The sequence below is a fragment of the Branchiostoma lanceolatum genome, chromosome 19 (assembly GCF_035083965.1).
Source record: "Branchiostoma lanceolatum isolate klBraLanc5 chromosome 19, klBraLanc5.hap2, whole genome shotgun sequence".
In the NCBI taxonomy this organism is placed as follows: domain Eukaryota; kingdom Metazoa; phylum Chordata; class Leptocardii; order Amphioxiformes; family Branchiostomatidae; genus Branchiostoma; species Branchiostoma lanceolatum.
Window position 1 is genome coordinate 15480025 of NC_089740.1, and position 12375 is coordinate 15492399.

Consider the following 12375-nt stretch of genomic DNA (forward strand, 5'->3'; position numbering starts at 1 on the left):
TTGGGTTTGATGCCCCCCAAATTCCAGGAGAGATTTTTCAAACTTAAAGGGCGTCATTTTAGCTCTAAGCTTCAAATCCCTCGGATAGGACGTTAAATGGAGGTTCCGTGTTTGAGGAGAGCCACACCTTGAGCATGTTAAAGAACCCACCACACTTATCGAAAAGAGTAGGGGTCCTTCCCGGCGTCCGTGGTTCAAAACCTACAGTCCTATGACCGCACATGGGTTCGCCCTTAGTATAATAGCCTCCGGCTAGTTGGGCAACCCTGGCATGTACATGCTGAACCAATGAATAAAAAAAAAAAAGCTTCAACTTGTTCCTAGATGTTCAAAACCATTCCAAGTTTTTCCTACAGAAGGGCAGGGATAGGAAGCGGGCTCTGTCCCTGGTGCTGAAAAAGAAGTTTTGAACACCTTCGGATGGAAATATCAATTTTGAATGTCAGAAATAAGACAGTCCTAGTCAGGTTTACATGTAGCTGTACATTTGCACTGCCCTGCTGCACACCAGTGTCACTGGAGAAAAAGATAGTTTCAATTACTCAAAAGCAAACTCTAGTCTTTTAAAGGTGTTCTGAGACAGTATATTTTAAATCACAGTTGATCAAGGAGAAAAGGAAAATCAAATTAGTCAAAGGTACAGACAACCTTGTGTACAACAGACATTCAAGAGACTTCACAAAAGTAAAGATAAAGCTAGCTATGCCACATTCAATCTAAAGGACCACCAGGGGCCAAAATGGCCAGGTGGTCCTTATGTAAAGATTGATTTAAGTTTAAGCATTTGATTTCCTGTACACTGAAAACCTGCAAACAGACAGGTTTCCCCCCTCTTTGTCAAATTCTTTTCTTTACAAAGTTTTTTACTGCCCAACTGATGCCTTTTCCATGTCTTACAACTTACTACCTATCAAGTAAGTTACTGCTTATCTGAAGACTGGGGTGTCCCCCTAAAATAGATGTGTTACACTGCTACAAACCAACATACAAACAAAAAGTTAAAGTTAAAGTCCTTCCCGCACCGAAAGGTGCATAAGGCAGCGCCCATCTCCGGTTCCAAAGCCCTTGGGCCACACAACTTTGTGCAAGTCACTACAGCAGGGGGCTAGTCCACTGGTAGTGGTGTGTGTTTAACTGCCATACTCTTTCCCAAATGCTGAGTGCTAACCAGAGAAAGCAGTATGTACCATTTTTAGAGTCTTTGGTATGATATAACCCCGCCGGGGATCGAACTCACGACCTACCGTATGCAAGGCGAACACTCTACCCACTAGGCCATTGCACATACAAACAAACAAACAAACAAACAAACAAACAAACAAACAAACAAACAACCCTCACCTGAAGACGGTAGCCTGTGGAGTTTTCCCCTCCTCTACCTCAGCCAGTGCCGTCCTGCCCTGCATGAGGAACCCGCGAGGGGCCCCGTCCGTCGTGTTGGCCATCAGGTACTCCCCGTGCCCGTTAAAGGAGTAAGACAGGCCGTCTAAGGTCGTCAGGTGAGGGTCACCTGCCCCAGCACCTGAAGGAACGCAGAAGAAAAAAATTAAGTGTGTTTTTTTAATTTTCAAAATATTTGTAAAAAATGTGTAAAAGGTTTGTAAAAAAATATGTTTCTTTAATCGATAATCGCGATTATCGCCTGTACCACCTGAAGGAACGCAGAAGAAATGTGCTTCTTTAAGAATTGTGGATGAGAAAGAGGACGCTTTTCTACTGTTGTGTCGTTATGGGCCTTCATACTTCAGTGCTTTGGGGCTGATACGGAAAGTGTTGGTGCCACTCTCTCTGTGTCACTCTGGGCTTTCGTATAAAGGCAGAAGAAATGACTGACTTTTTTCAAACTCTATGTGCTACAAACTAACACACCAAGGATTACTTACTGATCTTTGGTGGCTCGTACCCAGTGTTGTGCTGCATGGGCCGCTTGCTGAGGTACATCCGGCAGTAGGAGCTGCCCGTATCCTGGCAACAGTGTTGCCGTGGCAACAGGTCCGAGTCCTGGTACTCTTGGGTGTTCTATAGTTGCCAGGGACCAAAAACAAATCATATTTTTTAACAAAAAGTGATAACAAAAAAGCCATAGCATCAAATTCTAGGATGATCCCAGAGAAGGAAAAAAGGCTGATACATGTAGTAACCAAGAGTAAACATTTGTACCTACATGTAATTGATGACAAGCACTTAGGCTTAACAGACTGTTTTTATAGGAGAGAAAAGTTTTTACAACTTCAGAACTGGTTGATTACACTGAAACTTGTAGCTGTTTTCTAGTCTTTGCTAAGTCTGGTCAAGTACTGCAATCTGTATGGTTGTAAGACACCATGTGTCCATTTAAGATCCTCTCATATCAGAGAGACAAAAAAATTAGAAGATTTGCTCTAAGTTCCCTGCAGGTAATTGATGACAAGTACTTATACTCTACAAAAGCGGTCACAACGAATATGGTGTAGAATGAAAGGCTTTCATATATTGACTTTTGTAATTATAGGAAAGAACAAATTCTTTAAAACTTCAGAACTGGTTGATTACTATACTCAAACACCGTTTGGTACATGATAGGCCTCAAAGCTAGTTTGTTGTTTTGTAGTCTTTTCTAAGTCTGGACAAGTTTTGCGCTCAAGCATGTCAGTTTGAACGGGAAATGCTGTTAGGCTATAAACTGCGGGGTTTTATGTAGGTTGAGGGCTAGGTTTTGCTATCAGCAAGTTTGGGTGAGAAATGTTGTTTGTTTGTTTGTTTGTTTATTTTGTTGTAAGACTGACCGCAGCGTATCGGTGCAGGTTTCCCGCCCAGACTGAGTTGAAGATGAAGGCTCCGTTACGACGATAGCAGCAGACGTTGTTTCCTCCTGTAAACAAAAACAGATAAATAAGTAGGCCAGAAACTTCAGTCTGATATTACACAGCTTGTACTTACTGTACAAAACTAGCACCTGAAGGCAGTTTACCGACTTTGGTTGGAGAAAAAACAAAACCAAATCCATGACAAAAGATACAAAAACCAGTGAAAAAAAGATGAAAAAAGTCGAGTTTTCCTCACCATCAGTAAATCCTGAGTTGTCTCTCTGCTCATAGCAGAACCGCCGACCGTTATTGGTGTTTGCGAGCTGTCGGAAACGCAGGTCCAGGTCCGCGTGGGTCCGGGTCAGAGGGCACGATATCACGCTGGAGTACATGAAAGGGTCCGGCTCTCTCTGTGCAGGGGGGAGGGGGGTGGTATGGGGGGAGGGGGGCAGTAAAGCATACATCAGTGTGAGTTTATCAATGTAAGGTCTTCTTATCTACGTCGCTCTACGTACAGCCGTCATCAGTCCCCAGAGATCACAGTACTGCAGAAGGCATCAACTTCACATCTAGATTCTCTGATTGTAAAAGACATATAAAGCTGTCTGTTCAGCAGTTATACAGTAAAACTGTTGTAGGTTAAAAACGGTAGGAATGATTTTATACATTTGATACAAGAGTACAATATAGGACAATTGAATAACATAGTATCATGCATATTGTTCTTTACTTACAAGAGCATCTAACTAGTACTTATCACTCTCTTGGTTCCTTTGCAAGAGACTCATCAAATAAAACAATGATTATTTAACAGAAGAGAACTGGTTGATCAAAAATTGCTTCTTCTTCTGCCAATTATGCTCTAAAACAAATCCTGTCCCGACACTAACCTTGTACCAGTCGGCGCACCAGAGCCTCGGGTTGACATAGTCGGCCGGGTTGTCGTCCACTTGTTTGTTCACCAGTACATAGTTATGTTTCTTTTTCTTCTACCTGAGTTATGCTCTAAAACAAAACAAGTCCTGTCCCGACACTTACCTTGTACCAGTTTGCGCACCAGAGTCTGGGGTTGACATAGTCGGCCGGGTTGTCGTCCACCTTCACTACCCTGATGCCTGTCCGGTTGGTGGTGGGGGAGACTTTCACATCCATGCAGTACACGTTAGGTCCCGAGCAGTCTTTGGTGCCGTTTGGAAACACTGTCTTTGCCCTGCAATGATTAACAAACATTGTCTTAGTCCTGCAATGGTTAACAAACATAGTCTTAGCCCTGTAATGGTTAATAAACATAGTCTCAACAATGGAATGGTTAAGAAAGACATTCTTAGCTCTGAAATGGTTAACAAACACTGTCATAGCCACGGAATGGTCAAAAACACAGGCTTATTCCTGCAATGGTTAAAAACTTCTTTTAGATTACAGTTACTGTGATCACATTATCCTCATTTTAACAGTACACATTGGGCACAGTGCAGTCTAAAGGTACCATTAGTAAACATAGTCTTTGCCTTGCAATGGTTTAAAGAAGAACTGTCCTTGGTGCTGAACACAACTAGAACTCAACATTTTAAGCAGTGTATGAAAGTGATGCAAGGAATACAATGACACTGACTAAGGAAAATGGAAAAAACAAACTTTGGTCACATAAAATTTAGTTTGCATTAAACAATGGTCCATGAGAATCCCACCATCATTTCCTTGGTGATGCAATACACAAAGCCTGGAGCCTTCCATTTTTTCCACAAGAATCCCCCTCCTTTTCTTAGAGAAGTAATTAACAAACAAACAAACAAACCTGGAGCCTTCTGCCTCGTCCACAAGAATCCCTCCGTCCGGATCCTTGGTGACCATCCCCACGAAGGCGGGCCATTTCCCGCCCACCAGGTTGCCAGGGGTGATCTGCGGGTCCCACCTCATCCCGCCGTCCGCGTAGTACGTGCCCAGGTACGTGTGGACGTTGTTGGTCACCAGGGCCGCTTGGAACGTGTTGGTCTGTGAGAGGTATGAATTAGGATAGAATATGGTCTGCTTTGGTTGTTTAGATTTTCTTATGGACATGTTACTTCAACAGTGATGGACTAAAAGATAACCCATGGCCAGTTACATGAATGTGAGGATGTTGTTGGTCACCAGTGCAGCTTGGAATTCAAAGGTGTTGGTCTGTGTTGAGATTAAGTTCTCATCTCAACAGGCTTGAACCTTTCGGAATCCTTTGACCCCAGCTAATTGAAGCTTATTGCGAATAAGTAATAGACTATCAGTGTATGTTGCAGTTGTTTATAATGTAGTGCATGTTATCAAACTGAATGTGAATGTAACTACACTGCAATGAGTGAGTACTTGAATCAGAATGAATCAGACTTGTGATAGGATAGGATGTGAAGAAATATATGAAAAAGAAGAAAAAGTAGCTCTTGGCAAGACGTTACCTTACTGTCATGTGAGACATGCGTTCCGTTTGATGCCTTCAGGAGAGCAGAAAAATCCATTCCCGAGTGAGAAACGGAGATAGGAAGTTGGAAAGATTGATAAGGACAATGTTCACAAGCACATTGATCAAGGAGAGCATGCAATAGTCATAAAAGCAAGAGAAAAAGGCCACACTTTTTTACATCCTTGGTTCTCAGTGATTTCAAAAGAAGTCAGCAAGAGGATGCAATTAGGACATTAGGATGGAGGAACATTTGAATATAAGTATTATTCACTCCCTTAAAACTGTGTTTACCAAGGCACAGACTCCACCCTGAGACTCTTTTTTCATGTTTCGACACAAAAATCTCAGGTTAAGAATTATGTTTTTAAATCTGAGAACCGAGGAATTTCATTTGTATGGCCTTGATTGGTAAGCACAAACGCTCCCAAAGAGTATTCTTTAAGTATTACAAAGTGAGATCATGCAGTTAAGTGTTGTTGGCAGAAAGAAGACCAGGAAAACTGAGTCATTCATCAGTGATTGCAACGAGTTAGTTTTGTTAGATTTCAAACCTGTACATCTTCCAGAGTTTCTCCATTTGCCGGCTTTGTTAGGAGAGAAGAAACATAAATGTTAGATGTTAGTTTTACCCTCAAATGTTTAGATAAAGTACCATAAAGGCAGCGGGGTGGTAAATTTTACATCTGTGTCTAGAGCATTGCAGGATGGAAATGCAGAATCCATCCCTCCGTGAATAGTTTCGTAAAGTTGGTACTACTAAGTCACTGAATGAAATAACTCTTTGTACACATGCAAGACTTAAGGGCTTTATTCAACCAGCATTTCAGTGACTGTCACCTTCCTCGTGGCAATTCTGACTGGTTCACTTTGCACTTTATCACTTTGCACTGCAGCCATAGATGTCGCTGCTTATAGATGCTTAACTTTCTCTGTATTTATGTAAATACTGTACTTTTGGGACCGCACCTATAAGCAGCAACACCGATAGGCTATATATAGCTGCAGTGCAAAGTGAACCAGAATTGCCCTGAGGAAGGTGACAGTGTATTACTGCTGTTACTACAAATTCTGCATTGTTTGAACCATAAACTTGAAATACTGCAAAAATATTATTTCCGTGAAATTAATGACAAAATAGATAAATTTTCATTGTAATCCTCAAAACTGACAAATGTAAACTTTCAAAACAAATTTTCTAATGCATTTCTTAAAAATTGGACACATATATTTACATGTTAGAGATCAATGCGTCATACAGGTATCGTTTACTCTTATGTTGGTCGGTTTGGATCTAGGTTAATGACCTGCCTATCCCTCGGTGTATATGGTGTAATCTTTCCCCTTCTACCATGTAATTATTAAGTACATATTAACTGAATTTACATTACCTTGAGGTTGATGTTGTTTCTGGCGACCTCCCCTGCCATGGCCATGTTCTCCCAGGTCACGATGAGGACAAACGTGGGGTCAAAGGTCTCCACACCGAAGTGGTTCCGGATGTTTTCTGACGCCACGCTGAACACCTCGTCATAGTTAGGGGTGCCGGGGGTGTAGGGGTAGTACCACACCTGGGGAAAGTGACAAAAAATGTTATAATCAAAGCTAGAAACAACTGCGTCATTGACTGGGAGGGGGCCAAAGTAATAGACAGAGAGGACAACAGACGCATTCGTTCGATTAAGGAAGCAGTATGGATCAGGAAGTCATCACCAGTGATGAACCGAGACGAGGGGGGATACAGACTCAGCCACGTTTGGGATTACGTTCTTGCCGCAAAAGCGCCACCTACATCGGCTACTTATAGCGGTGAGTAGCAGTACTCCAGTCAGAAGCTCTGAAGAAGGTGTCTGACAGACACCGAAACGTCAGCAGGTGAGATTACCTGGCTGTGTTAAAAGAAACTCCAAATATCCTCTGTTCTACCAAACTGATGAAACTATTTTCGGAAGGATGATTAAAGCCGATTTCTTTAGCAATAGGACATTTTGAAACATAACATAATCAACAAGGTGAAATAAAAAACAGATTCTGAAGTACCAGCCCTGAAAAAAGAATATGATCCTTCAAGACAAGGAAGGCTACTTCCCCGGTTCAACCACATAAGCTCTTCTCGAGACATACACTGGTTAAAGTCGAGCAAACGGATGTTTTTTATAACTTCCTTATTTCAAAACAAAATAACTATTTCATATATATATAAGTTTCTCAAGAATCCTGTAGAGACATGGCTTTGTGCAATGTGGCTCTTTGAATAAAAAAGTATATTAATCAGACGCGTTCTATTCGTAAAGCGTTGTCATTCATAAGTGTCTTTGTAAGCTGATAGCATTTAATGATCGTATGTTACATGACCCATGGCAAGCCCACCTTAGACGGGTACCCCCACCCCATGACACAGTGTGGCCCAGGGCTATGAAACGGAGATGGGCTCCGCCTTATACACCGTTTCATAGCCCTGGGCCACACTGTGGTGCAATCACTGCAGCAGGGGTCCAAGTAATTTGAACCAGATGTGGATAGTAACAGAAGCGCAGACCCCTACACCACTGGGACACCCCACTATGTAATGTACCCATGGCAAACGTACCTTGGACGGGTACCCCCACCCCATGACACTGTCGGCCCAGAACGGTGCGAACACGGCGAGCAGGGGCCCGGCGAACGCTGCCCGGGAAACGGTCGGGTGGCGGTAAATCTTCTTCGCCGCTCCGTCGCGACGAGACGTCAGGCTGGTGGCCACGATCACGCCGTCTTCTAAAACCTGCCACAGTTTTCATAAAAAAGTGTTAGAGTCTAACTTTCATACAAATCAGATTATATTATATAAGGAGCAGGTCACATAAGGTCCATTTCACATGTTTAGCTTCACACCGTCTTCCAAAACCTGCTCAACAAGTTTAGCAGCAAATGTTAGAGTCTATAAGGGTGGTTTACACTAGTTTGTATTATGATTCAAGTCCGTATGAGTTTCATATTCATTTTTTTGGACGTTTTTTGGCTTACTGGTAAAGTTTGTTGGAAAGAAGCTGTTTTTAACCGTTTTGTAGCCTGGTTATTGAACCAGAAAAAAAATGCACGCAAACTTAACCTAAGACAAAAATATAAACATGCAACTCATACAGACTTTGATACATATTAGGAGCATATCACACGTTGAACTTGCACCAATTTAGGCTGGTGGCTACAATAACCCCATCTTCTAAAACCAGCCACACAAGTTCAGCAAATGTTAGAGTCTAACTTTGATACATATTAAGGAGTATGTCACATTTCTTGCTACAAATGCAAAGGAGAAAAAATTAAGTAACATACGTAGAGCGAGTTGGCGAGCTGGCCGCTGCGGATAGGAAGTCTTTACCTGGTACCCAGGGTAGCCCAACTCATGATCAGTGTTAGTGCAACTCAGTATTAATTGGTTAGGCAACAATTACATAACCATACATTACATACATTTCTGACTGGAGTACTGGCAACCACCTCCAGTCAAAAGACACAATTAAACTGTCCCATCCATTTTTATAAATTTAACCCCACCTTGTCTTCAGCAACTATTTTTCTCAGGGCCATGATGAGTGGTTGTTGAATTTGCCTGGACACACGTGTGAGTAGATATGTGCAAGTGGAGGAATCCCTACGCCACATAATCGAGGGCCTTCATGCCCCTTTTACGTAGAGCGTAATCGGACGTTTTAATTTTACGTCGAGTGTTGCCGACCACTCCATGATTTAGCATAGAGCGTAGGGCGGGCTTTCTGAATTTAGCATAGAGCGTAGGGAGGCTTTCTGAATTAAGCGTATTGTGTAGGGAGGCTTTCTGAATTAAGCGTATTGTGTAGCCGGCCCTCCGAATTTACCGTAGAGCGTTGTCGGGACACCGCCCCCCCCCCATGCAGGCCCTCATAATCATGTGTTTTAGTTAGTTTGGCCCAATCACTACATCACGGCTCCACGGGGGTTGGATGTTCTAATAAACGACCAGCACTGGTAGCGCACCATACTGCCTGTCATTCTATATTGGCGCTAGCTTTCTGAGTAATGCACAAGTTTTTTTTCTATGCATTGATACCATCCCTTAGCTTAGCAGCAGTCTCTATATGGAGGGCGCTGGCTTTTTAGGCACCTAGGTGGCAGTTGATACAAGTCTTGAATTTGCTTTTGTCATTGAGAGTCACAATGTCCTGTGGCAGAGAGTTCCAGAGTTTGACGGTGGCTGGGACGAAGGTTCTAATCTTTTGTAATACTATATGACTATGGCTGCCATGCCGAGATGTCAGAACTTTAGACTCAATTATAGAACAGACCTTTAGATTCAATAGTGCAATGGTCTTACAAAGGAGAAAAAAAAGAGTAACGTACGTAGAGCGAGTTGGCGAGCTGGCCGCCGCGGATCGGGAGTCCGTTTGGCACGGGGATGAGCGGGGAGACGGCGTCTTTGCGAGCGCGGGGCAGGAGGGGGTAGTGCCCCGAACCGGCACCGTACGGGAACAATCGCTGCTCTGTGGAACACACACAAAACAAACAAATAATCAGTTAACACACTACTACACAGAGTTTTTCTTACATACAGTTGATGGTACCTATTGCTTGAGAATAGCAAAGTTACTAATAGATAAAAGATACTAAATCCTGACAATGTGACAAGCTGTACCACAGGTAGTACAGACCTAATGCATTATACAAACACCATGTCCAGTCTAGGTCAAATGAAACAAACAAACAAGGTATCTTTTAGATTTTGCGTTACCCAGGAAAGCATTATACACGGTACAAACTCTATGTTCTGTCCAACAAGCTAGCAAACGAACAAAAAAACAAACATGCTCTTACCTTTGCATTCCCCAGGGAAGCCGGTCCCTCTGCGTGAGACGCTCATGTACCCAGTACGGCACTGGCAGGTGTAGCGGCCGACCTCGTTCATACAGTCCGCGTTGTCGTCACACATGTACTCTCCAGTGGTGCACTCGTCAACATCTGGGAAAGAAGAAAGATATCAGATTGATTTAATAGTAAGAGGAGAATGCATGTCTAACTTAGGGAATGAATTAATCACATGCGACCGGTAATTTGCAGATAGCATTCTGAGATTTCAGAAGAAATATAAACAACAAGCTAGAAGATTACCTTTGCTATTAATCTTGAATAAAATTTTTCACAAATGGCAGAAAAATTTCTGAAAAATGTAAAGCCTTGCAACTCGAGTTTTGTTTGAAGCCGTCTTGTGAGCATGTTTCTACTGTAGTTGAAGATCAGTTCCACTCTACGATTGTTGTAGAAAAAGAAAAAAATAACCTCCATTAACATTTCATCTAATCTGCCAGGTTACATAAATCTGCCACTTTGAAAAACAGTGGGTATGAGAGATCTCTAGTGCAGCACCCCCAGGTATGCACAGTTTAGATATACAGGAGTGCATTATACTGGAGGACGTTGGGTTGGAGATCTGGTTGGACGTATCTTTTCAGGGTGGCGGAATTATGTACCCTGGTGGAATTATGGTGTTAAACTCTATGACAGAGAAAAGCCCCACCTTCGCACTCCCCGACCGTCCCGGTACCGGTGTAGCCCGGTTTACAGGAACAGGTGAAACTGCCGCGCGTGTCGGTGCAGACGGCCAGCTGCCGGTCACAGTTGTTTGTGCCCGTCCAGCACTCATTGATGTCTGTAACAGGAAGGAAAAATTAGGTTGTTTATTAGTATCATAAACCTCAATGATACATTTCCTTGCACTGTGAGATTAAAAGTTAAGAGGGAAGACAAGATGAAAACAGAGGGCTGGGAGCAAAACTTGCAATTGTTGTATCAGATTTTGACTACATTCACTTGATAAAACTCAGTGTGTTGCAAAGTACATTTGAACATAAGTTATGTTCCATCTCCTCATTCTTTTTTGATAATTCATAATAGTTGGAATGAGGAATGTATCTGTACCTTTATCTGTAACTATATACATAGCCGGTAAAACCGCCCTTCGGCGTAGTACACCAGTTTTGCAGGCACGCAACGCGACAACAGCTGGTTATATTACACTGAACGACCTGTCACACATAGCCTTAGTTTGAACATCCAACTGTAAGTTGTTGTTTAAATCTACCTTGTGAGTAATCCCCTATCATACTTGGTGGCGACGAATTCCACTCTACGATTAGACTTCTTTGGAAAAACAAAAATATTTTGAATATCTCCATTCTGGTTTGATAAGTCTGGTACTGTAATTCTTGATTTGTTAACTGTTAATTTTAGCTGATCTAACGGTCACTAGTCAACAGCTAAAATGTCATCATTGCTGATATTTGGGCTCTAATATTTGAGACAGTAATATTTGTTCCCTATGTTAAAATTAAGTGCCGTGACCTACTCCATTTTCCCCCAACTGCTATATTTTCCTGCCGCTATATTAAAGTGATTTACAGGCATGTAATGTTACTCACTTTAATATAGCGGCAGGGTGGTTTTACTGGCTTTGTATATAGTTACGAGTAAGGGGAAAACCCTGTATAGGTCCCCGTACCCGTATAGGTCCCCGTATAGGTATACCGGTATACCCCATTTGGGGCCCCAACAAGCCAGGATAGGAAACACGCTATGACGGCCGCCATATGGCCATATATGGGGCACCCAGAACGGCTTTTTTTACGGTCTCCACATTGATATAAGACACCGTGAAACAGTTGACTATACTCGGTCAGAAAATAGCTGAACAATCATATTTTACGATCTTTTGATTTCTATGAAGGACGGAGTTTTGGAATATACAGAATTTGTGAAGTTCGTACGGAGCGCCTGTCAGAACGTGCGAGCACCGATCTCGGAGACCTTTCAACCGAGCCCGTTCTGAAAAGGTTTATACGGAAAACCTACAGGAAACGCCTCAAGCTAAAGACAGAGACCGAGCATGGCATATTCAGACAAATCACGCCGAATGGCCGTAATGTTTGTGTCGCAATATATAAAGTGGTCATTTCGGCGCGTAACATGCATCGAGAACCGGGCGTTTCCTGTAGGTTTTACGCAGGTTTACTGGCAGCCCCAGCCAAACAGATCATGAGTATTGCATCTGAAGATAATGAAATGCGGAAAGGTTGATAGTTTGAGTGTTTTTTCTATTTCTTTTCAGAACAGAAAGGTCTCCGAGATCGGTGCTCGCACGTTCTGACA

General features: G+C 42.6%; 1 protein-coding gene across 1 annotated transcript in view; it reads right to left on the bottom strand.

The window, feature by feature from the left end:
- The window catches only part of LOC136425205 (uncharacterized), a 39451-nt gene that overhangs the window by 400 nt on the left and 26676 nt on the right, over positions 1-12375 (bottom strand). The window contains exons 40-51 of the mRNA XM_066414001.1: positions 10748-10879; positions 10048-10191; positions 9577-9716; positions 7808-7981; positions 6609-6788; positions 5772-5804; positions 4582-4778; positions 3825-3996; positions 3043-3196; positions 2766-2851; positions 1884-2019; positions 1342-1522 (exon numbers count right to left, since the gene is read on the bottom strand). Coding sequence (XP_066270098.1) covers positions 1342-1522; positions 1884-2019; positions 2766-2851; positions 3043-3196; positions 3825-3996; positions 4582-4778; positions 5772-5804; positions 6609-6788; positions 7808-7981; positions 9577-9716; positions 10048-10191; positions 10748-10879 — 1729 coding nt within the window. The remainder of the gene's footprint in view (positions 1-1341; positions 1523-1883; positions 2020-2765; positions 2852-3042; positions 3197-3824; positions 3997-4581; positions 4779-5771; positions 5805-6608; positions 6789-7807; positions 7982-9576; positions 9717-10047; positions 10192-10747; positions 10880-12375) is intronic.